Source organism: Scyliorhinus torazame, chromosome 21, assembly GCF_047496885.1.
Source record: "Scyliorhinus torazame isolate Kashiwa2021f chromosome 21, sScyTor2.1, whole genome shotgun sequence".
Taxonomy (NCBI): Eukaryota; Metazoa; Chordata; class Chondrichthyes; order Carcharhiniformes; family Scyliorhinidae; genus Scyliorhinus; species Scyliorhinus torazame.
The window spans coordinates 130,867,704-130,893,177 of record NC_092727.1 but is presented as its reverse complement, the minus strand read 5'-3'; the positions used below and the strand labels follow the sequence as shown (position 1 = coordinate 130,893,177).

Here is a 25,474-nt window from a genome sequence, read left to right as displayed (position 1 = left end):
TTTGACAAAGGGTCATCTGGACTCGAAATGTGAGTTCTTTTCTCTCCCTACCGATGCTGCCAGACCTGCTGAGATTTTCCTGCATTTTCTCTTTGGCTTCCGGTTCCAGCATCAGCAGTAATTTGCTTTTATAAAGTAGGCATTATCTGGTTGGCAAGAAACGTGTGCCACAGGGCCTCAACTTTTCAAAATTTGTACAAATGATTTACATGAAGGGACTGAAGGTATGGTTGCTAAATTTGTCGATGAAACAAAGACAGGTAGGAAAGTGAGTTGTGAAGACGACATAAGGAGGCTACAATGGGATATAGATAGGTTAAGTGAGTGGGCAAAGATCTAGCAAATGGAGTATAATGAGGGCAAATGTCAAGTTGCCCATTTTGACAGGGAGAATAAATCAAGCTTATCTAAATGGTGACAGATTGCAGAGCTGAGATGCAGAGGGATCTGGGTGCCCTAATGCAGGAATCGTAAATGGTTAGTATATAGATACAGCATATAATTGGGAAAGCTAATAGAATGTTATAATTTATTGAATCCAAAAGTAAAGTTATGCTTCAGTTATAGACCATTGGTGAGACCATATCTGGAATACTGTGTACAGTACTGGTCTCCTTATTTAAGGAAGGATGGGGCAGCACAGAGGCGCAGTGGGTTAGCACTGCTGCCTCACGGCGCCGAGGTCCCAGGTTCGATCCCGGCTCTGGGTCACTGTCCGTGTGGAGTTTGCACATTCTCCCCCGTGTTTGCGTGGGTTTCGCCCCCACAACCCAAAAGATGTGCAGGCTAGCTGGATTGGCCTCGCTAAATTGCCCCATAATCGGAAAAAATGAATTGGGCACTCTAAATTTATTTTTTAAATGTTTTAAAAAATTTAAGGAAGGATGCAAATGCATTGAAAGTAGTTCAGAGTAGTTTTACTCGACTAATATTTGGAATGAGCAGGTTGCCTTATGAGAAAAGGTGGGGCAGACTCGGCTTGTATCTGTTGGGAGTTTAGAAGGCGACTTGATTGAAACATTAGATCCTGGGGAGTCTCTACAGGATGTGGAAAGGATACTTCCTAGTGCGGTAGAATTTAGAACTGGGTCACTGTTTAAAAATAAGTGGTCACCCATGTAAGACAGAGGAGAAGAGTTTTTGGAACTCTCTTCCTCAAAAGGTGGTGGAAACAGAATCTCTGAATATTTTGAGGCACAGCCAGATAGATCATTAATATGAAAAGGGGGTGAAAGGTTACAAACACACAAATTAGGAGCAGGAGGAGGCTGCTAGATCCTCGAGCCTGCTCCGTCATTCAGTAAGATCATGGAACTGTTTGGAACTTCAACGCCATATTCTCACCGCCCCCTGGTAAACTTTAATCTCTGCAAATGATCTATATTTCATTGTAAAATGTATTTATTTATTTTATTATTTTTTTTTAATAAAAACTTTTCTTTTTAAATTTAGAGTACTCAATTCCTTTTTATTTGCCAATTAAGGGGCAATTTAGCATGGCCAATCCACCTACCCTGCACATCTTTGGGTTGTGGGGGCGAATGTGCAAACTCCCCATGGACAGTGATCTGGGGCCGGGATCTAACCTGGGACCTAGGAGCCGTGAGGCAGCAGTGCTAACCACTGTGCCACCGTGCCGCCCCACATTGTAAAATTTAGTAAAAGCAAAATTATATTAGATAAAGCCAAATATGGGTGGGGGGGGGGGGGGGGGAGGGATGGTCAGATGACATTAGACTACAATGAGAATCATTCTAAATGGAACCTGAGACTCTGTATTTGAACTCGGTGTAATGGGCATCATCTATAAATTGAGAGAGGGTATTTCCTCAACTACCTAAACTCAGCCAGGTGTAACAGGTGCTCTAGTTGTCCTAATGTCCATGGGTTGATGAATGACTCCTGTTGGAAGGTACATTTGTACGAAGCCATGTCACGTATGATGGTGTCAGCTGCAATGTCCTCCACAACGTCTTGCTTATGAAGAGCTGCCCTTTGGGTAAGATTTAACAAATTGCTGCACCTCAGCACTATAGGGCACCAGCTCCAGAATACAAAATAAGAAAATACAGAGGGGAAGAAAGATAAACAGTCCTAGTGTAGCAACTGAGCTGATTTGCTGTTTGAAGTTCTCTGGTTCTGTATGGAGATCAAATTGTAACCCAACATAAGACCCACAGATACAACCAGGATCAATAATATGGTCTATTAATGTGGCCGACATGCCAATATATTTAAGTAAGAAGTCTTACAACGCCAGGTTAAGGAAGGAGCAGTGCTCCGGAAGCTAGTGATTTGAAACAAACCTGTTGGACTTTAACCTGGTGTTGGAAGACTTTTTACTGTGCTCACCCCAGTCCAACGCTGGCACCTCCACATCATTATATTTAAGATTTAGGAAGCTTTAATCCAGGAAAGATCCAAAATAATTGGATTACTTAAGGAAATCAGAAGGACTCCACACTCAATTCCAACACAACTTCCTGAAATTAACTTCAGAAACAACCAAATGTAAGATTAGACTTTCTACTCTTTCTCCAGCCCAGCTTTTACTTGCAGGAGTTCAGTAATTAGAAGCTGCTGATGGTATTTATGGTTGTTCAGTTACTGAACAAGTTGCTGCGTTAGAGGAGTATTTTTTTTACACTGGTTTTTAAGCAACTCTTAAACTGTTCGCGATCAGTGACTTGTTCCCCAATTGGCCAAGATTAATCAAAATGCTTTTTAAAGTTTTACCTTTTTGCTTCTAAAATGTAGTATTGTTGGTTTGTTACTTTGCACTCTTTTAAATTAATGGATCAGGTATAATACGAAAATAGAATTGAAAGATCAGAGCAGCAGCCTCAACAGAACATTGAGCTGAATGGAAGCAATAAGCAAACACATTTTGTCCTCAATTCCAGCAAGAGTAGATAACTAAATTAGGATCAGGACCAAGACAGCCGCTTATGTAAGGGCACTACTAGCTGTCACATTTAGGAAATATGCCTAAAAAAGACCAAAAAACTATTGGGAACAGGAATGAAACAGATTTTCCCTATGCACAGATAAACAACAACCTACAAAAGTCCCTCGGTAAAGAAATAACACTCTCCAAATTAGAGTGCAAACTACACATACAGATAATAATGGGGGAACAAAGGAAATGGAAAGAATATACCGAGAGGTAACATTGGTAGGTACTATGGAAAAAAAACACGGTGAGAGTGTGCAAACTCCACACGGACAGTGACCCAGAGTCAGGATCGAACCTGAGACCATGGCGCCGTGAGGCAGCAATGCTAACCACTGTGCCACCCTGCTGTGCCCAATTAATGCTAGCACCAGGTGAAAAAAATGGAAACTTCCACTCCCAATACTGACATTTCCCTCATCTCCCAATGCAATGAATATAGACTAGCATGAGGAAAAGTAAAAACAAGATATGGAGATTAACAATGCCATTGTCATCATTTTTTTTAAAAGCCTAGCAGTTCATAATATTCAGCAATCAAGACTCCCAAAGTTGTGGTTGAAACAAGCAGGCTTTAAACGTCACAAAGGACATTCTGAGCACACACAGTTAAGATAGGAGATTGTTTCATTGAAGTGACCAGACACTGATTTTACTGCATATTTCCAATATGTATTTTGAAACACACCCAACTCTCGCACGTTCCACTTTAAAAGACCCAAAGCAAAATCAGACAATCTGGAAATGCAGAGCAGATCTATCAACATCTGAAAATGGGAGAGATTGGTTATCATTTCAACAAGAAATCTTTTATCACTTCTTCGAAGGGACCCCAGTTGACGTGTAGCCTTTGCAGATGCTGACTGACATGCTCGGGATTTCCGGGATTTTCAATTTATATTTTAGATTTCCAACATTCAGACTTTGAATTATAATTGTTAAAATCTTGACGTTTGTCAACCCTACTATAATTATTGAAGCTACCAAAATGAACCTCTTGAGGCAGTGTTCCCAGAAAGCAATGCATTGTGAAAACTGGGTCCAATGCCAACCACCTCCTTTCTGTACTCCAAATCGCCAGATCTGCAGACTTAGCACAAACGCAATCCTGGCCTGGCCTTTAGGTTTTTTTTTGTTGCAGTGCAATAGTTAATACTCCTACCGTGACCCGGCTGTTGGTGCCTGGGTTCCCTCCCAGCCTGTAGTTGTTGTAGGCCAGATGACTGTATGGATTGTATCCCACAAACCCTGGGGTGCTGGGCATTTGCTGATGGAAACAAATGAGACAAAACACGAATGAGAATGAGTTCAAACAAGAAACACAGAAATGAAATGGTCAGCATACAAAAAAGTGGCAAAAATTCAAACAAGCTATGGTTGCGCATGGAAAATTATATTTCTACTAACTGCACTAAACAGCGAACACCCCCCCACTCTACTCTGAACACACAGGGTACCACAAAGCATATCTACTGCCTCTCTGGCAGCAACATCTCCTGCCCAAGAGAGGGTTTTTCAAAAATCAACGTCACCTTTGTAACCCTGGCAATAATGTTCCCTTTTCCATTTCCACACAGCATTGTGCACAATTACCTAATCAGGAATGAAAATCAGTATCTAAAATGGTATGGGAGAAGACAAGCCTCAAATGTCAGGCATGAAACAGCATGATTCAAGCAGCTAAACCTCATCCTGTTCAGCTAAATATCAGTTACATCATTTAAGACACTATGACTGGCAACTTTGAAACTGATCTTAATACAAATGATAATGCTTAACGAATGCCTAAAATGGTGGCGGCTGTATGGCACTGCCCCATTTGGGTGTGATGTATCCTCCACTCAGACAAACAGTGAACATGATGGGAGAGTGCACTGCTTCAGCATTTGAGTACATGAATTCATTATAGGTCTTGCACAACGGAACAGGACCGTAGGAGCTCCAAGATATCTGGAGGTGGACAAACCCAACATAAAATATCACAAAGAGTTAATGCCATCATTCAACCAATACGGTTCCTCTTATAAAAAACACCTGTGTGATATAGCTGTGACTTACATACACCAGAAAAGCATTGATTGAAACATTCTCTGATAAGGGAGGGACAATCTAAAAATGCTTTCAATCATGCAGGTTATGTAGGGTGAACAGAAATTGGAACACATTTCGCAATTCTTTTATTAATACTCAGCAATAAAATTACATCAATTGTAAAATAACCCAACATTTTCACTGACAGACAGGATTCAGATGCAAGGCCTCTACTAATTGGACATTGCTCTGTAACTGCCCACATGGAAAGATGCAAAGCCGGGCTCGAGTGACTGATCTGAAGACATGCAAGGGGCATTTATTAAGCTCATGTTGCGTGTCCACGAACACACCCTGACTGTACACTCCTCGTTCAGAATTATCCCCACAGTGACTTTTGAAGAGTTAAACAATGAGGGTTTCTCTTACCCTCCCATTTCTCACACAGTGATATTTGTTTCAGAACTTTTGAATCACTCAGATAGATAACCTTTTAAGGTTAGGCTAACTATTATAACAACACTCTGAACGAAAGACCACAATGAATTTTCAGCAGCAGCACTTCACTGGCGCCAGGTTTCAAAAGCAGCAAAAAGATCTCAACTAAAGCCACGTGGATTGGAACACTCAATACATTGATCGGAACTCCCCCTTAATCATTCTGTATTTAATAATAATACAGGTCCCAACATTGTTGATTGCTTTAGGCTATTGTGTAAGCTCCAATTCCTGATTGTACATATGTCTGGTTTTATGAGTGTCAGCAGGCTGAGGTTGCCAATACCAATTCTCAGCCCAAATGTTAAAAGATTATTAACTCTTAAATGCTGTTATTTAACTTGCAGCCAAAGGCACAGGAATTTGAAAAAACTTTCAATAACTTATGCATTATTCTTTCTGAATATCTAAACAATAATCATTATACACAATCTCTCAACGTATTGTTCACTTTTATCATTTCACACATATGGTTGAGTTATTTCACATGAAGCAACCAGACATGAGGCACTGCAAGTTTAAAGTGTTCCTCAGTCTATCATCCCTCACATAAATAAACATGCAGTTCAATCCCTGTCCCACAAACAGCTGCCAATAGCAATGTCATGTTACTTTGTTTCTGGTTAATATGCAGCTGACACACACAGTATTGGCTTGGAATAAGCATCATTTGTACACCCTAAATGTTTACTATATTACACAAAATATATTCTCTATTACTAACCAGTGTAGTACCTGCCACACATTGCTTATTAATCATATTCAGTTTCAAATTTAACACCGAGTTTTATAGTCAGGCCTAAAAATCACACATTTGACTGAAACACACAATATGAACAGGTGTAGTCACAGCTTGACGTCTGTATCCACCGATACGCGTGCAGTGTCTGTGCAGCTTGACATTTGTATACACCGATACGCGTGCAGTGTCTGTGCAGCTTGACGTCTGTATACACCGATACGCGTGGTGTCTGTGCTGCTTGACGTCTGTATACACCGATACGCGTGCAGTGTCTGTGCAGCTTGACGTCTGTATACACCGATACGCGTGGTGTCTGTGCAGCTTGACGTTTGTATACACCGAGACGCGTGCAGTGTCTGTGCAGCTTGACGTTTGTATACACCGTTACGCGTGCAGTGTCTGTGCAGCTTGACGTCTGTATACACCGTTACGCGTGCAGTGTCTGTACAGCTTGACGTTTGTATACACCGATACATGTGCAGTTTCTCTACAGCTTGACATCTGTATACACCGATACGTGTGCAGTTTCACAACTGTATACACCGATACATGTGCAGTTTCTCTGCAGCTTGAAGTCTGTATCCACCGATACGCGTGCAGTTTCTGTGCAGCTTGACATCTTTATACACCGATACGCGTGCAGTGTCTGTGCAGCTTGACGTCTGTATACACCGATACGCGTGCAGTGTCTGTGCAGCTTGACGTCTGTATACACCGATACGCGTGCAGTGTCTGTGCAGCTTGACGTTTGTATACACCGTTACGCGTGCAGTGTCTGTGCAGCTTGACGTTTGTATACACCGATACGCGTGCAGTGTCTGTGCAGCTTGACGTCTGTATACACCGATACGCGTGCAGTGTCTGTGCAGCTTGACGTTTGTATACACCGATACATGTGCAGTTTCTCTACAGCTTGACATCTGTATACACCGATACGTGTGCAGTTTCACAACTGTATACACCGATACATGTGCAGTTTCTCTGCAGCTTGAAGTCTGTATACACCAATACTCACGCAGTTTCTCTGCAGCTTGACGTCTGTATCCACCGATACGCGTGCAGTTTCTGTGCAGCTTGACACCTTTATACACCGATACGCGTGCAGTGTCTGTGCAGCTTGACGTCTGTATACACCGTTACGCGTGCAGTGTCTGTGCAGCTTGACGTTTGTATACACCGATACATGTGCAGTTTCTGTGCAGCTTGACATCTGTATACACCGATACGCGTGCAGTTTCTGTGCAGCTTGACGTCTGTATACACCGATACGCGTGCAGTTTCTGTGCAGCTTGACATCTGTATACACCGATACGCGTGCAGTTTCTGTGCAGTTTGACGTTTGTATACACCGATACACATGCAGCGTCTGTGCAGCTTGATGTCTGTATACACCAATACACGTGCAGTTTCTGAAGGACCATTCTTGCCCCAAAAGCAAATTACTTTTAAACTTTCTTATGCACCCAGGGATCGTGGGATTATATTTTAATACAATAACATCTCTAGGTCTGAATAGCACACACGTTGCTTCTGTATTCTGGTAAACACAGTTCAGAGGTTCGATGGCCCATTTTGGCCAGTATTCTGGATAGACTGCCCGACATTTTCTTCCTAATCCCTAGTCTTCACGATGTTCAATTCGAGTTATTGCAGTCAAATTCTTTCTCAGATCTTCATACTGCAGAAATCATTATTTCCCTCAAAAATAAGACCAGGAGCAACATTCTCCGACCCCCCGCCGGCGTGAATCCCGCCCCCGCCGGTTGCCGAAGTCACCGGCACCGGATATTGGGCGGGGGTGGGAATCGCGCCGCGCCGGTTGGCGGGGCCCCCCCCGCTCGATTCTCCGGCCCGGATGGGCCGAAGTCCCGCCGATAAATTGCCTGTCCCGCCGGCGTAAATTAAATCACCCACCTTACCGGCGGGACAAGGCGGCGTGGGCGGGCACCGGGGTCCTGGGGGGGGGCGCGGGGCGATCTGACACCGGGGGGTGCCCCCACGGTGGCCTGGCCCGCGATCGGGGCCCACCGATCCGCGGGCGGGCCTGTGCCGTGGGGGCACTCTTTCCCTTCTGCCTCCGCCACGGTCTCCACCATGGCGGAGGTGGAAGAGACTCCCTCCACTGCGCATGCGTGGGAAACTGTCAGCGGCCGCTGATGCTCCCGCGCATGTGCCGCTCGGAGATGTCATTTCCGCGCCAGCTGGCGGGGCACCAAAGGCCTTTCCCGCCAGCTGGCGGGGCGGAAATTCCTCCGGCGTCGGCCTAGCCCCTCAATGTTGGGGCTCGGCCCCCAAAGATGCGGAGCATTCCGCACCTTTGGGGCGGCGCGATGCCCGTCTGATTGGCGCCGTTTTGGGCGCCAGTCGGCGGACATCGCGCCGTTTGGGGAGAATTTCACCCCAGGTAACTATTTTTAAAATGTTTATAAAATAGGGGCAGGTGGAGGTAGGAAAATTACACCTTATTTGTCCAGTTGTAGAGCCAGTTCCAGCAAAGATACTTGTGCACTGTAATTTCTGCCACTTTTCAGCCCCCATTTTGTGACTCTCATCATTCTAACAGCAACAGTAACCTACTTAGGTTAAAATGTTTAATGACATCAATTTTGCATTTTAAAACCCAGGCGAAGAGTCATTTCTTCTATCCAAGATCTTTAGTTCTGCCTAATTTCTACTTCCCAAAACTTCACCACAATTTTGCCCCCCATGCCCCTCACCACTGTAAACACTGATTCATGTGGTTCTCATATTGGAGTCTTCTCCTTGCCAATTTCCCCATTTCTACAATTCATAAAGCACACTGTCTTCTCATCTACATGGATGCACAAATCACCATTCTTAACAAGCTTCCAAAGGCTCATAGAATTGACTTTATACATGCCTTCCCTGCATTTGCATAGAATCCCTACAGTGCAGAATACGCCCATCAGGTCTGCACCAGCCCTCTGAAAGAGCACCGAGACCCACCCCCGCCCCCCCCCCCCCGCCCTATCCCCCGTAACCCCACTTAACCTGAAGATCTTTGGACTGTGGGAGAAAACCGGAGCGTCCCACGCAGTCATGGGGAGAAAGTGAAAACTTCACACAGACAGTCACCCAAAGCCGGAATTGAACCCGGATCCCTGGCACTGTGAGGCAGCAGTGCTAACCACAGCACCACCCCAATTCTCTTATTCCCCACTCCATCACCCGATCCATGTCTTCAGCAACTTTACACAAGCACCTCCCATGCCTCTGATTGCGATTTTCCGCACTCCTTTCCAAAGGTGCGCAGAAATGTCCCTGTATGTAACAAGTGCCATGAAAATGTTACTGTAGAAAAAGCTGCATGATAAATCTCTAATGCCTGTCAACAACTACTCCAATTTCCTGCATAATAATGAGACAAGGTTTGCAAATAGTCACAAAATAAACACAGCTTAGTCACACAGAAAGTAAGAATCTGTGCTGAGTATAAAAGTCACCAGGCCCCCGTTCAGCTTCAAACCCACTCAGAAAGTGATTGGGCCATTAGAAAAAAAATCTAAGCCAATGTTTCAAAACATTAAAACTATAAAGGCACAATATTGAGACATATTAAAAGTTGGCTCTATATATACCCAATATTTCTTTTTAAATTTAGAATACCCAATTATTTTTTCCAATTAAGGGGCAATTTAGCGTGGCCAATCCACCTACCCTGCACATCTTTGGGTTGTGGGGGTGAGACCCACGCAAACACGGGGAGAATGTGCAAACTCCACATGGACAGTGACCCGGGGCCGGGATCGAACCTGGGTCCTCAGTGCTAACCACTGCGCCACCGTGCCGCCATATACGTACCCCATATATACCTATATTTACCCTCCTTAAAGTGCTGACTCTGCAGATGCCATCTGCCTTCCAACCCAGTCTCAAAACCAGTGTAAGCCCAACAAGACATTCGGCATTGATTGGTACCAGAGACAAACTCTCATCATCCTATATGAGAAGGATTTAGGGATTTACTCTGGAACGTTTGCTTGTTATGAAGCAGCTACTGGATAAAATGCAAACAACAACAATACGGATGCCAGGCTGTGAATGACAGAAGGTAAAAGGAAAAAAATTTAAAGTCATATTACATGCCAGGAAAGAAGCCTGATTCAGGAACACAAGTGACTGTTAAACTTCTGATATCGAGAAGTGAAGGTTTGAATACTGGAGCCTAGTTTATATTCACTTACACGCAATGTCACCTCTAACTTCAACTTTTGCACTGAGCAGTTTCTTTAAGATATGTTCGTATGAGATACACTGCTTCTGCATGATCTGTTTGTCCCTATGCTGCACATTCCCACAGTTGAAGGAACATATTTTTATTTGCAGAGCCATACAGTTCACCTTTTCAGCCTGCTCCTAAAGATAGACAAACTCAAGAGTCCCAATTAATATTCACTATCTGAATACAATTAAGCATGCAATTAACAGGCAATTAACCAGAATATGTTTTCAAAAGTAATGCAGAGATGTAGAATCAGAGGACAAAAAGTGAAAAAGTCCATTTAAACTCAATATCAAGAACTATACTCAAAAAGGCAACACGGTTGAGATCAAATCATCTGGACTATTCGAGATACAGCTGAATGCTAAAAGGAGATGGGATTCTTGAAAGGTCAGCTCAGCTCAATGGGCTGGTGGCTATTTTACTTCCTCTAACTCTTCATGGATCTTGCAATCTGTCGGGTCAAGTTTCAAGGACCAGGATTTCAGAAAAGTGAGAGGTGATAAAATTCTTTTAAAATCTCACCATTTAGCTTAAGTGCTTCCCAGAATATTTTCCCTAGTAACGCCAGAAAAACAGAGCTAGCCAAATGCCAGAACCCCCACTTCGTCTTCGTCCTCCTCCTCTCCTCTCCTCCCTCCCCCCGGCAGCCACACCCAAGTAAACTGGGACGTAAATTGAAGCACATTGGATTTTAACTCAAGATAGTAAACATCTCATTTTCAATGGATTACCACGAGTGATACAATAATGCCATAGGCATTATTATTATGTGTATTCACAAGCAGAACAATAACGCCTTAAATCCTTTTTCATTCCACTCCCTATGTTATTTAAGTAGCCAAAGTATAGCACAATTAAAAGCTGGATACAGGTTATTAATCATATTTCCAGCTCTAGTTCATTCTCTGCAACATCTGCTGGAAATTTTAATCCTCCTAAATGTAGGGCCAATTGAAATAGACGTGACAGAGTACAATTTCTCTTTTCTATCCAAACTTGTATTATGTTCTTTGTTTTGATATTCACCGCAGTTACTGTAAAACAGGGAGCACACTTAACAACACCAGCAGGGGTATAGCACATATACATTCAGCCACCACTCTTCCTCCCTCAAATTGTTAATGTGATGAATTCTGACAACAGGTTTTACACAGCCTCCGGTAGAAGAACACCCATCTCTTCACAACACGCACCCACCTGCTGTTAGGTGATCACTGTATCATGACACATAGCAGTAGGATGGAGACTGGCACTGACGGAGAACAACTTTACTACTGGGCAGTGGTCAGGTATCCCTCTGTGCGGGCTCGCACACACCACTTCCAAAAAGGAAGATTCTTGCCAGCATGTCAACTGCCCATCCATAACTACCGGTGCATGACAACCAAAAGAGGAAGCGCAAGTCAAAAGGCACTGGATGGGAAACAAGGCTCAAGATTATGGCTCAGTAGAAGAGAGCCAGAGTTTGTTATGGAAAGAAATAACAAAAACAGTCAATGTTAGAAATACACAGATTCATCAGCATCTGAAAGAGAAAGATTGGTTGCATGTTCATATTAGAATATTTTTGATGATGTTCCCATTTAAAATGTAAACTTACTGTAGCTTCTTTAAAGCCTGATGGCCCAGTTATGGATTCCAGCATTTTCCATTTTGAATTCAGCATGTCCAGCAATCATGTTTTAAAAATCTCTACAGACACCCAGTATTTTAAACATTATAGATTAATGAAGCTTCATAATATGTTGCAGCATTGCACCTCATATTCCCAAGACACACCTTGTTTCCCAAATCATTTTCTGTTTAGTACACAAGGAAACACTTCAATGCTTTAAGATTAAGAGCAATATTCAGGTATCCATCCTGAAATGCCTTCCACAAAACACATGCCTGGTACAACTGGAGCACACGATTTTTAAATGTGCTAATAAATATATTCAAAGTATAATAATCTTTATTGTCACAAGTAGGTTTACATTAACACTGCAATGAAGTTACTGTGAAAATTCCCTCGTCGCCACATTCCGGCGCCTGTTCAGATACATTGAGGGAGAATTCAGAATGTCCAAATTACCTAACAGCAATTCTTTCGGGGCTTGTGGGAGGAAACTGGAGAACCCGGAGGAAACCCACGGGGAGAACGTGCAGTCTCCACACAGACAGTGACACAAGCCGAGAATCGAACCCCGGTTCCTGACGCTGTGAAGCAACAGTGATAACCACTGTGCTACCGTGCCGTCTTGTATGTGTACTTTACTAGCTCCTGAAAGCAAAGCAAGCAGGAGATTGTACCAAGTCAGGATTAATCCCTACGGCAGACTCGCTCAAGTGGCACAATGGTATTAGAACAAAGAACAAAGAAAAGTACAGCACAGGAACAGGCCCTTCGGCCCTCCAAGCCTGTGCTAATCATGATGCCCTAACTAAGAAAAAACCTTCTGCCCTGACTCGGTCCGTATCCCTCTATTTCCTCCCTATTCATGGACCCATCCAGATGCCTCTTAAATGTTGCGAATATGCTGCTTCCACCAATCCTCTGGCAGCGCGTTCCAGGCACCCACCACTCTGTGTGAAAAACTTACCCCTCACATCTCCCTTAAACTTTCCCCCTCTCACCTTAAACCTGTAATTGACACTTCCACCCTTGGAAAAAGCCTCTGACTATCCACCCTGTCTATGCCTCTCATAATTTTATAGACCTCTATCAGGTCTCCCCTCAGCCTCCGTCTTTCCAGTGAAAACAATCCTGGTTTATTCAACCTCGCCTCATAGCCGACACCCTCGAGACCAGGCAACATCCTGGTGAACCTTCTTTGCACTCTCTCCAGCTTCCACATCCTTCTGATAATGTGGTGACCAGAACTGCACGCGATACTCCAAATGCGGCCTAACCAAGGTTTTATATAGCATTTTATATAGCTGCAACATGAGTTCCCAACTCCTGTACTCAATGCCCGGCTGATGAAGGCAAGCGTGCCACATGCCTTCTTAATCATCTTAGCCACCTGGGTTGCCACTTTTATGGAACTGTGGACCTGCACGCCCAGATCCCTCTGTATGTTAATGTTCCCAAGAGTTCTGCCATTTACAATATAATTCATACCTAGATTTGATCCTCCAAAATCCACCACCTCGCATTTGTCTGGATTAAACTCCATCTGCCATTTCTGTGCCCAAGACTCCAATTTATCTATATCCTGTTGTATCCTCTGACAATCCTCGGCACTATCAGCAACTCCACCAATCTTCGCGTCATCCACAAACTTACCAATCAGACCACCCACATTTTCCTCCAGATCATTTATATAGACCACAAACAACAGAGGTCCCTGCACTGATTCCTGCAAACACCACTAGCTACAGATCTCCATTCAGAAAAACACCCTTCCACCGCTACTTCCTGTCTTCTACAACCAAGTCAGTTCTGTATCCATCTAGCCAGCCCACCCCGAATCCCAAATTATTTTAGGTTTTGTACCAGTCTGCCTTGTGGGACCTTGACAAATGCCTTACTGAAGTCCATATAAACTACATCCACAACCCTTCCCTCATCAATTTTCTTTGTCACCTCTTCAAAAAACTCAATCAAGTTGGTGAGACATGACCTTCCCCGTACAAAACCATGCCTGTCACTAACTTGTCAATTTTCCTCCAAATGTGCCTATATGGTATTAGTCTGGAAACAGATAGCCCTTGGTCAGTAAATGGAAGAGAAAGCCATCTCAATTTTGCTATCATTTGAGACATCAATGAATATTGGGGGGAAATTCATCCTGGGGGTTAGGGAAGGGAGGGGTGACACAAAGGTGATACCTGGCTGGCCTCCTGCTATAGGCAACACCGGATATTTAATTCCACTAACTGCAGTGGAACTGAATATCAGTCACTGTGTACAATGGTGAGCGATCTGGTATCACCAGTTCTGTGTCACTGCACAAGATGAATTGCTACCCCATAAACTTTTAAGTCCTAGGATTTTAAACCAAAAATATAAAACTGTAACTCTCTCTACTAAAATTAAAGATTCAAATCACAAACTCTTCGTGAGTAAAATTGCTTTGAGAATTTGATTCACTGCACAGGTAAAACTAACTCAAGAATGGGAACCTCCACTGTGCCTCACGGCGCCGAGGTCCCAGGTTCGATCCCGGCTCTGGGTCAGTGTGGAGTTTGCACATTCTCCCCGTGTTTGCGTGGGTTTCGCCCCCACAACCCAAAGATGTGCAGGGTAAGTGGTTTGGCCACACTAAATTACGCCTTATTTGGAAAACAATTAATTGGGTACTCTAAATGTATTTAAAAAAAGAATGGGAACCTCATTCACTACAAATGGCAAATATACAAAAGCCTAGCTTGAAATAAATTTAAACTCAAACTTCTCCCTCCTCCCAATTTTGCTCACACTTGAAACTTGGTCAAACATCAAAAAGCAGTTCAGCAGCTTAAATGTGAAGCTTCACAACAATGCTGAGATATTCAGCAACCACAAACTCGAAGGCCAGAAGAACCAGCAGCCAAACTTAACCATCTTTATTCATTCATGACATGTGGGAAACTCTAGCGCAGCCTTCCTCGCTTTTCTTGAGGGACGATGGGTCTTCTGCTGTTCCCCAATGATTATATGTATAATTGAGTGCTTTTAGGAAATCTCAGAGACATTCAGAATGAGCACATAGTGTCAGCTGAATTTCCAAAATTATCTTCCCCAGTTATGGCTAATGTAACAAGTCACACACCATTTAACAGAAAACTATACTTCAATTTCCATAGAACAGAACCATGGAATTCCTACAGTGCGGAAGAAGGCCATTCGGCCCATCGAGTCTGCACCAGCCCTCTGAAAGAGCACCCTACCCAGGCCCACTTCCCGGCCCCATCCCCGTAACCCCACCTAACCTTTGGACATTTCGGGGCAATTTAGCATGGCCAATCCACCTAACGTGCAAATCTTTGGACTTGGAAAATTTTATTTTCTTGGTCAAATCAAACCTCTGACACAGGATGGTATTCCAATAGTTCACAGCAGAAACCTTCTTTAATTTTTCAGTCACATAGACTACACTACCATGTGTGCATAATCCACACCCATCCTGCTGCCAATTTACACACCCCTACTCCCCCAGCTAAGAAAGATTTATGTCTAAACATCTCTCTGCAATTAGTAAGTTCTAACTGCACTTAAAATCAGCAAAAAAAACATTCTATCAAGGCATGTACAAAGGCTGGAACAAAAATCATTCACACTAGTTTTGTCTCATTAAGATCTCAAAGTGATACAAACAGTGCTATTGCATCTTTCTGTTTTGATGTACTTCAGATCTTCCTTATGAGTGCACCGATTTACTTTTAATTTACACAATTAATATTTTATCTGCTGAACAGATAAGAAATTTGGCAAGGCTTCAACCGCCCAATTGTTACACCCACTCATGTTCCATAGTAAGAGGTGCCGGAGGCCATCCTGTAATGTACATGATCATATATCATGCACCACCTCAGAATGTCTCAGACAGCTTGTGTCAGGCTCCAGCCAAGGTCTGGCTGAACCTTTTACCTGCCAGTACAAGTTAGTACTGCATTTTCAACCATCTGAAAATCATTAATGCTAACCAGTCAAAACTTTGCAATAATTTTACAATTGTTTTTTTTTAAATAATTCATGAAAATATAGACTTACAGTGGTAGGAGCAGGGGCAGGAGGCGGTGCGTAAGATGGTCTTTCTGTAATAGAACAAAATTAACTTTAATTTTTGAGCAAATGCAACAATATTGGGATTCAGAACTCACAGGAAAATCCTAACTGTAGCTATCCTGGCTCATTAGATGTCTTTAATCTCTCACCTCCCTATCCTGAAGGCAATGCCTCCTACAAAGTACAATTCCATGGGTGCCAAGCACCTCGAGTATCCCATCCAAGTGACCATTCTTCCTATGCAAGGACATAGGACGTAGAAGTTCTGTAGCGGCTCCAACGTAACTTCATTCTCTGCATGTGGAGAATTCCCAGTCTGAGCCATCACATCAGGAGAAACAGGGGAGGTCAAGAGACCTTGTGGCCCTTATTGACCAGGTCAGGGGTGTCATGGGGATCCTTTATGTTCACATTAGTGCGTGACAGGGGTCTGATATTTTTGGGGGGTTGGTCTTGTGTACATCCGTAAATGCAGCAACACTCAAAGCCTTCATTAATTTTGGAATATTTCAGATTACCAATACAATAGTCTTGGAATAAGTCTGCCCTGGAGACAGCAGTCACAGACATGCTGCAATTATTGTTACTTCTAGTGTTCTTCAGGCTTCCCCCTTCAACACCAGGACAAACAAATTGGCAACAACAATAACCCACCAAAATGGATGAACGAATGCGCAGAGAAATATCGGAAGTATCGAAAAATAGTAAACAATGGTACAATCACAATGTCATTTAGGAGGAGTGGCAAACTACTTGAATTCAAAGATGACACAATTATTTTTTTTAATTTGCAAAAGGGCAGAAAGTGGGTGTTTAAGGTTACAGTAAAAGCAGCGGTTGAATACATTGCACAAAGCCATTTACACCAGGATGATCCAAAGTTTGAGGCACAGTGGGACAGGAGTTAACTGGTCTCAAGCATGGCAGTAAGATTTCATATTCAATGTCATCATGGGCTGGAGAACTAAAACTAATCACAGATCCCGTTCCTGATTTGACTTCAGCACTACACTAACCCCCACCCCCACCCCTTCATATTCAAAATTATGGAAAGTGAGGTCACTGAAGGTTGTTGAAAAGGACTGTTAGTTACTAGAAGCAAAATTCATAACATTTTTCACAATGACACAGACTACATGTTAAAGTCAGTATTATGAGTTATGATGTACCATTTGATTTAAAAATGCAAGACATACAGAATTAAGTTTGCCAAGAAGTTGATTTATACAACAAATGGCAGATCTCCAAACTCAGAACCATTAGACAGGATATCCAGTAACAAGTGACTGATCTTTTGCTGGCATTAACTGCACCATACACACTGCAGATAGAATATGGTGCATGTGGGTGCAAAGCAGAACATGCATAAACTGCAACGCTTTTAGTGGGCCATCATAACAATCACACTTGGAATGAATGAAATGAAAATCGCTTGTCACAAGTAGGTTTCAAATGAAGTTACTGTGAAAAGCCCCTAGTCGCCATATTCCGGCGCCTGTTCGGGGAGGCTGGTACGGGAATTGAACTGGGCTGTTGGCCTGCCTTGGTCTGCTTTCAAAGCCAGCGATTTAGCCCAGTGTGCTAAACCAGCCCTCGCTGGATACTTCCTCTGGCTCTGGTCATCACTCAACGTAGGCAATGCTATCCAAGTGAGGGCTGCGTTCCACATCGAGTAAATCAGAAGTGAAAGAACTTCGCTCGCGGGGATAGAGGAGGGAACTATTTTGGGAATTTACGGGAGGATCCAGGCGGAAGATACAGCATCTCTGCAGGGGGTTAAGGCCAAGTGGGAGGAGGAGTTGGGGTGGAATTGAAGGAATGGATGTGGTGTGAAGTCTTGTGAAGGGTGAATGCCACATCTTCCGTGAGAATGTGTGAGACCTGGACTTATACAGTTGAAGGTGGTACATCGGGCCCATTTAACAAGGTCTATGATGAGTTGGCTGTTTGATAGTGAAGGACAACTGTGAGCACTGTGGGAGGTGGCCGGCCAACCATGTACATATATTCGGGCATGTCCTAAGCGTGTCTGATTTTGGGTCTCCTTCTTCAGCAACTTGTTGGTAATTCTACAAATTGAACTGGAGCCCAGTCCCTTAGGGGCCGTATTTGGGGTGTCAGACCAGCCGGAGCTGCAGACGGGAGCAGGGGCGGGTGTCTTAGTCCTCGCCTCACTGATTGCCCACAAGCAAGTTCTGTTGGAGTGGAGGTCAGCTTTTCCACTCAATGCCTCAGTATGGCTGGGGGATTTTATTGAGTTTTGATACCTTGAGGAAATTAAGTACATCATAAAGGGTGCAATCGAGGGGTTCTACAAAAGATGACAGCATTTATTTTGTTCTTAGAGCTGGTCACTGTTAGCTATTAGGGAGAGAGGGGACAGGGTTTTCTGGGGGGGGTTACTATTGTTTTTTTGTCTGTTTTCCTGTTTTACCGTTTTGTATTTATCAAAAAATGTTCAATGAAAATAATTTTTTTAACGTTAAAAGAATTTTCTAAGTATTTAAAAATACGGTGGCAAAATCCAGCAGGGCAGCTGGCATGGTGCCCTCCACTTCTCACACCAGAGACAAAACAGAGGAAAAATAAAATTTTAAAATTGTGTCCAAAGTGGGGCAGCACGGTGTCGAAGACCCGGGTTCAATCCCGGCACTGGGTCACTGTCCATGTGCAGTTTGCACATTCTCCCCGTGTCTGTGTGGGTCTCACTCCCACAACCCAAAGATCTTGAGCGGGATTCTCCAACCCCCCCGCCGGGTTGGAGAATCGCCGGGGGTCGGCGTGAATCCCACCACCGCCGTCCTCCGAATTCTCCGGCCCCCCCAAAAAAATCACCCCGGCGTGAATCGCGCCGCCCGCCTCGGAGAATGGCGGGAACCGGCGCGACTCAATGGGCCCGGGGCCGCACGAATTCTCCGGCCCGCAATGGGCCCAAGTCCCAGCTGGTTTTTGCCAGTCCCGCCGGCATAAATTGGAGTAGGTCCCTTATCGGCGGGACCTGGTGGCGCGGGTGGCCTCCGGCGTACTCGGAGGGGGGGATCTGGCCCCGGGAGGTGCCCCCACGGTGGCCTGGCCCGCGATCGGGGCCCACCGATCTGCGGGCGGGTCTGTGCCGTGGGGGCACTCTATTCCTCCGCATCGAAGGCTGTGGTCCTCTGCGATGGCCGATGCGGAGAAGAACCCTCCTGCGCATGCGTGGGGATGCTGCCAGCAGACGCTAGCGCTGCCGCGCATGCGCCAACTCCCACCGGCCAGCGGAGGCCCTTCGGCGCCGGTTGGCGTGGCGTCAAGCCCCTATCCCGCCGGCCGGAGCAAACCACTCTGAGGCAGGCCCCTGAAGGTGCGGAGGATTCTGCACCTTTGGGGCGTCCCGACGGCGGAAGGGTTCACGCCACTCCGTCCCACCGCCGGAGTTACCCGCCCCGCTGATTACGGCAGAATCCCGCCCCTTAGGACTGAGCTTAGGAGGAACTTCTTCACCCAAAGGGTTGTGAATCTATGGAATTCCTTGCCCAGTGAAGCAGTTGAGGCTCCTTCATTAAACGTTTTCAAGATAAAGATAGATAGTTTTTTGAAGAATAAAGGAATTAAGGGTTATGTTGTTCAGGCCGGAAAGTGGAGCTGAGTCCACAAAAGATCAGCCACGATCTCATTGAATGGCGGAGCTGGCTCGAAGGACCAGATCGCCTACTCCTGTTCCTAGCTCTTACGTTATATGCAGGATAGGTGGATTGGCCACGCTAAATTGTCCCTTAATTGGGGAAAAAAAGAATTGGGTTCTCCAAATTAAGAAGACTCCTTTATTTATTTTCCTTAATATAAATTTAGAGTACCTGATTCTTGGGTATGGGCAGAGTCATCATCAACACAAGCTGGATAAAGGAGGGAAAGGGTACCGATGGATGGAAGAACGGATCTGAATTATTATAATTAAGCGGCTGTTCTTAAGCTTGTACCCGAACAAAGTAATGAAGTTTCAAGTCACTGTTACAAATCCTGCATTATCTGAAAATAATTGACAACATTTGCATTTTCACTCAATAACAAATTCCCAAAATCATAATTTTTTTGCTTACTTGACATGATGTCAACAGCCTCTTACAAACAACCTGAAACAGAGAGGGGAAAAAAAATCAGGAAAGCAAAATCTTTCAGAAACAGCACGTTCACTCTACCGTCCACTTGCATCTTAGATAAAGACTTTTACTTATAGTGCCTTATAGATTGGATTTGGGCGGTTTGGTAGCACAGTGGTTAGCACTGCTGCCTCACAGCGCCAAGGACCAGGGTTCAATTCCGGTCTATCTGTGCGGAGTCTGCACATTGTCCCCATGCCTGCGTGAGTTTCCTCCGGGTGCTCCGGTTTCCTCCCACAGTCCAAAGATGTGTGGGTTAGGTGGATTGGCCATGCTAAATTTCCCCTTAGTGTCCAAAAGGTTAGGTGGAGTTACTGGGTTATGGGGATAGGATGGAGGCGCAGGGTACTCTTTCCAAAGGCCAGTGCAGAGTCGATGGGCCGAATGGCCTCCTTCTGCACTGTAAATTCTCTGATTATCTGAAATGAAAACCAGTGCCTCACACTGGCCAACTGAACAGAGAAAGCCCCACGTGTACCAGTGGATCACTGAGCAAGGAGGATCTGGGTTCAAATCCCATTCAGAAACATCAGCACAAATTTCCAGGCCATGCGATGTGCACTGAAGGAATGCTGCAGGGTCAGATGTGCTGTCTTTTGGATGAGGCATTATAACCAAGGCCACATCTGCAATGAGGTGAATGTAAAAAGATCTCATTGCCACGACTTTGAAGGGGCTGGGGAAAGTTGTCCTGGGTGCCTTGGCCAATATTGACGACCCCCAGCCTCTGGGTCCCATGTGGAAACATTGTGTGTGTGTCTGGGCCACCGAGTCATCATTATATCCCGTCGGTCTGGAGTATGATCTTTGTCAATATTTGTTGCAGCTTCTCCAGTAAATCAACATTTACCCCTTCCCCAACACAACCCTCCCCATACATTGCGAGAACCCCCCAAACCCCACCACCCAAACCCTCCGAAACCCCCAAACCCTCCGAAAAACCCCGAAACCCTCCGGAAACCCCCAACCCTGCGAAGCCCCCCCAACCCTGCGAAACCCCCCAAATCCCACCACCCAAAACCCTCAGAAAACCCCCAAACCCTCCGGAAACCCCCAACCCTGCGAAGCCCCCCCAACCCTGCGAAACCCCCCCCCCAACCCTGCGAAACCCCCCAAACCCCACCACCCAAAACCCTCCGAAACCCCCAACCCTCCGAAACCCCACCACCCGAAACCCCCAACCCCCCGAAACCCCTGAAACCCCACCACCCAAAACCCCCAACCCTCCGAAACCCCCAAACCCTCCGAAACCCCCGAAACTCTCCAAAACCCCGAAACCCCTCAACCCTCCGAAACCCCCCTCAACCCTCCGAAACCCCCCCAACCCTCCGAAACCCCCCAACCCTCCGAAACCCCTCAACTCTCCGAAACCCCCCCAACCCTCCGAAACCCCTCAACCCTCCGAAACCCCTCAACCCTCCGAAACCCCCCAACCCTCCGAAACCCCCCAACCCTCCGAAACCCCCCAACCCTCCGAAACCCCCCAACCCTCCGAAACCCCTCAACCCTCCGAAACCCCCTCAACCCTCCGAAACCCCCCAACCCTCCGTAACCCCTCGACCCTCCGAAACCCCTCAACCCTCCGAAACCCCTCAACCCTCCGTAACCCCCTCAACCCTCCGAAACCCCCTCAACCCTCCGAAACCCCTCAACTCTCCGAAACCCCTCAACCCTCCGAAACCCCTCAACCCTGAAACCCCTCAACCCTCCGAAACCCCTCAACCCTGAAACCCCTCAACCCTCCGAAACCCCTCAACCCTCCGAAACCCTCCAACCCTCCGAACCCCCAAACGCTCCCCTCCCCCCGGGTGACTCTGGGCCTCCGGCGGCGCCAACAGAAAGCCCCCGGCGCGGAGACCGAGTGGGTCTCGGGGCCGCTATTGTCCCGGGGGGAGGGCGGCCCCGGTCCCCCCGCCGCCCCGGTCCCGGCCTCCCTCCCCCGGCCCCCCTCCCCGGCCCCGGTCCCCCCGCCGCCGCCCCCCCCCGGCCCCGGTCCCCCCGCCGCCGCCCCCCCCCCCTCCCCCGGAGACCTGGCTGATGTGCGGCACTGAGGCCGCCGCCGCTCCCGGGGCCGCGCTGCGATTCCGATCCGCAGATTCCGCCGCCGCCCCCCCCCCCCCCCGGAATATGGGCGGTTTGGGGGGATTTTACTCGGATAATAATCACCGGCCTCCCCGCACCGGGAGTTACTGAGCGGAGCCCCCTCCCCTCAGGCGCGGCGCTTTATCCCGAGGAATCTGTGTCTGTGAACAAGAAACCTGCTCTCCCGATCCACACAGCCAGTGCCCAGCCTCTGGATCCAGTGCCCAGCCTCTGGATTCATGCAGCCCAGTCCCCAGCCTCTGGATCCAGTGCCCAGCCTCTGGTTTCACACATCTCACTTATTCCCTTTATTTATTTGTTCACATTCCCATTATTGTGGGCAGCACGGTAGCACAGTGGTTAGCACTGTTGCTTCACAGTGCCAGGGTCCCAGGTTTGATTCCGGCTTGGGTCACTGTCTGTGCGGAGTCTGCACGTCCTCCCCGTGTCTGCGTGGGTTTCCTCCGGGTGGAGTCATGAGGGCTCCTCACTGGGCACTTGTCTGACTACTTCTTTTGGGAATAAACATTCCCAGGATAACGAGGTTTCAGGGTGAGGGGTTTGAATAATAATAATAATTTTTATTATTGTCACAAGTAGGCTTACATTAACACTGCGATGAAGTTACTGTGAAAATCCCCTCGTCGCCACACTCCGGCTCGTGTTCGGGTACACAGAGAGAGAATTCAGAATGTCCAAATTACCTAACAGCACACAGCAAATGCAGAGCTATCAGGCTCTCACTGGTGACCACGGGGCTCCCCTATAAATCCTATTGCTTCCAGCCAGGGCCAAGCTGCCCTGAGTGGCACAGGAGCTTTGGGGGCATCACATTTTCCTCCCAGGCTGTTTAAACAAGATTAATAGACAAGGCTGAGAGAACAGGCTGATTGGGGTTGGCAGTCACACTGATATATAACTGGCAATTATACCTTATAATTAGGTAAATCTTTGGGAAGATTGTTTTGTTTTTCACATGTTAAATCTATTGCGAAATAATTATCTTGTGTTCAAGGCTTCACAAAAACATCCTGATATCAGTTTTAAATGTGTTATTTATTCATACTTTAATAAACTAATACTCCAATAGCTGGCTAGTCTGAAGACATTAACCAGTGATTATCTTATGCACTTCTGCCAGGTCACAGCAAAGTTACTCCTAATTGTAACGCAGCTCTCTGACCGGTAACCCTGTTGCTTAACTCTGTTACACCGATAGTGATTAGTTGAAGCAATTGAAACACCGAATGAGATGGCAGTGACTTCCCTGGACGTTAAGGCAGCATTTAATCAAGTCTGGTATCACAGGGCCCGAGTAAAACTAAAGTCAATAGGAGTCAGGAGAGAACTCTCCACCGATTGGAGTTATATTAGCACAAAGGGAGATGGTTGTGGTTGTTGAAGTTATCCTCTCAGTCCCAAGTAATCACTGCTGGAGTTCCTCAGGGTAATGTGCTAGGCCCAACCATCTTGAACTATTTCCCAACAGTGAAGGAAGAGTGATATATTTGCAAGTCAGGGTAGTGAGTGAGTTGGAGGGGAGCCTCCAGGTGGGGTTCCCAGGTATCTGCTGCTCTTGTCCTTCTAGATGGGAGTGGTTGTGGGTTTGGAAGGTGCTGCCTAAGGCGCCTTGGTGAATTACTGCAGTGCATCTTGTAGATGGTACACACGGCTGCGATGTGCGTTGATGTTGGAGAGAGTGAATGTCTGTGGATGGGGTGCCAGTCAAGCGGGCTGATCTTCCTAATTCCATCATAAGGTCAGACGTGGGGATGTTTGCGGATGACTGCACAATATTCAGCACCATTCGCGACTCCTCAGATAATGAAGCAGTCCGTGTCCAAATGCAGCAAGACCTGGACAATATCCAGGCTTGGGCTGACAAGTGGCAAGTAACATTCATGCCACACAAGTGCCAGGCAATGACCATCTCGCACAAGAGAGAATCAAACAATCAACCCTTGACATTCACTGGCATTACCATCACTGAATCCCCCATTAGCAACATCCTGGAGGTAACCATTGAACTGGATGAGCCATATAAATACTGTGGCTACAAGAGCAGATTAGAGGCTAGGGGTCCTGTGGTGAGGAGCCCTCCTCTTGACTCCACAAACCCTGTCCACCATCTAAAAGATAAAAGTCAGGAGTGTGATGTAATACTCTCCACTTGCCTGGATGAGCGCAGCTCCAACAACACTCAAGAAGCTCAACACCATCCAGGACAAAGCAGCCTGCTTGATTGGCACTCCACTCACCACAATAAACATTCACACTGACATGTCAGTAAGCCGTGAAATAAATCATTAACTGTGTAAATCAAACTTTATTATTTTTGCTTATTTAAAAATGGACTTTGCTGAACCAAAAGATGGCTGCTACAGGTCAGATGATTGATGAGATTGGCTGTAGTTTCTGGAAATTTCAAACATCAGTTACAATGACAAAAGAGTTTCACACATCCTTAGGAATCTCACAATTAATTTCAAAAACACATTATAATTGATTAAACCAGAGGGCTATAACAGACAGTGGAACTTGTCATACCTGCAGGCAAGGTAACAGCCACCATCTCACATCTGGGACTGTCAAGGTTCATTTAAAAAAATGAACTATTGAAGGGAATGAATTATTTGAATCTTTATGTGTTGATCCCTCCAGCAGAGTCTGAGGGTACACCAAGATAATAGCTACCCAGAACAGGATCTTCAATATGGATTACGATGTTTTCAGAGGATAATAACTGGGAAATTATAAACCATAAAATAAAAGCCAGTTCCAGACACCCCTTTATGAAGTAATTTTGGAGGAAGAAGGTCACATGACTCGAGAGGCATTTTGAAATCTCTATATTCAGTTGATAGATCAGCTGCTGATTTACCTGCATGATCTGGTAGGGGCTGGTTTAGCACAGGGCTAAATCGCAGGCTTTTAAAGCAGACCAAGCTAAGCCAGCAGCACGGTTCAATTCCCGTACCAGCCTTCCCGAACAGGCGCCGGAATGTGGCGACTAGGGGCTTTTCACAGTAACTTCATATGAAGCCTACTTGTGACAATAAGCAATTTTCATTTTTTCATTTTCATCAACAAAAGG

General features: G+C 45.7%; 1 protein-coding gene across 8 annotated transcripts in view; it reads right to left on the bottom strand.

Annotated features, from left to right (window-relative positions):
* The window catches only part of smarce1 (SWI/SNF related BAF chromatin remodeling complex subunit E1), a 59,336-nt gene extending 36,763 nt beyond the window's left edge, over positions 1-22,573 (bottom strand). Inside the window, exons 1-4 of one of the 8 annotated variants that reach the window (XM_072487667.1) lie at positions 22,557-22,573; positions 20,239-20,271; positions 16,148-16,191; positions 4,116-4,220 (exon numbers count right to left, since the gene is read on the bottom strand). In XM_072487667.1, the coding sequence (XP_072343768.1) occupies positions 4,116-4,220; positions 16,148-16,191; positions 20,239-20,245 (156 nt within the window). In that variant the 5' untranslated portion in view covers positions 20,246-20,271; positions 22,557-22,573. Of the gene's footprint in view, positions 1-4,115; positions 4,221-16,147; positions 16,192-20,238; positions 21,116-22,328; positions 22,441-22,464; positions 22,531-22,556 lie in introns of those variants that run through there. The other 7 variants (XM_072487665.1, XM_072487666.1, XM_072487671.1 and 4 more) reach the window with 7 other exon arrangements.
* Positions 22,574-25,474: the final 2,901 nt, after the last annotated feature.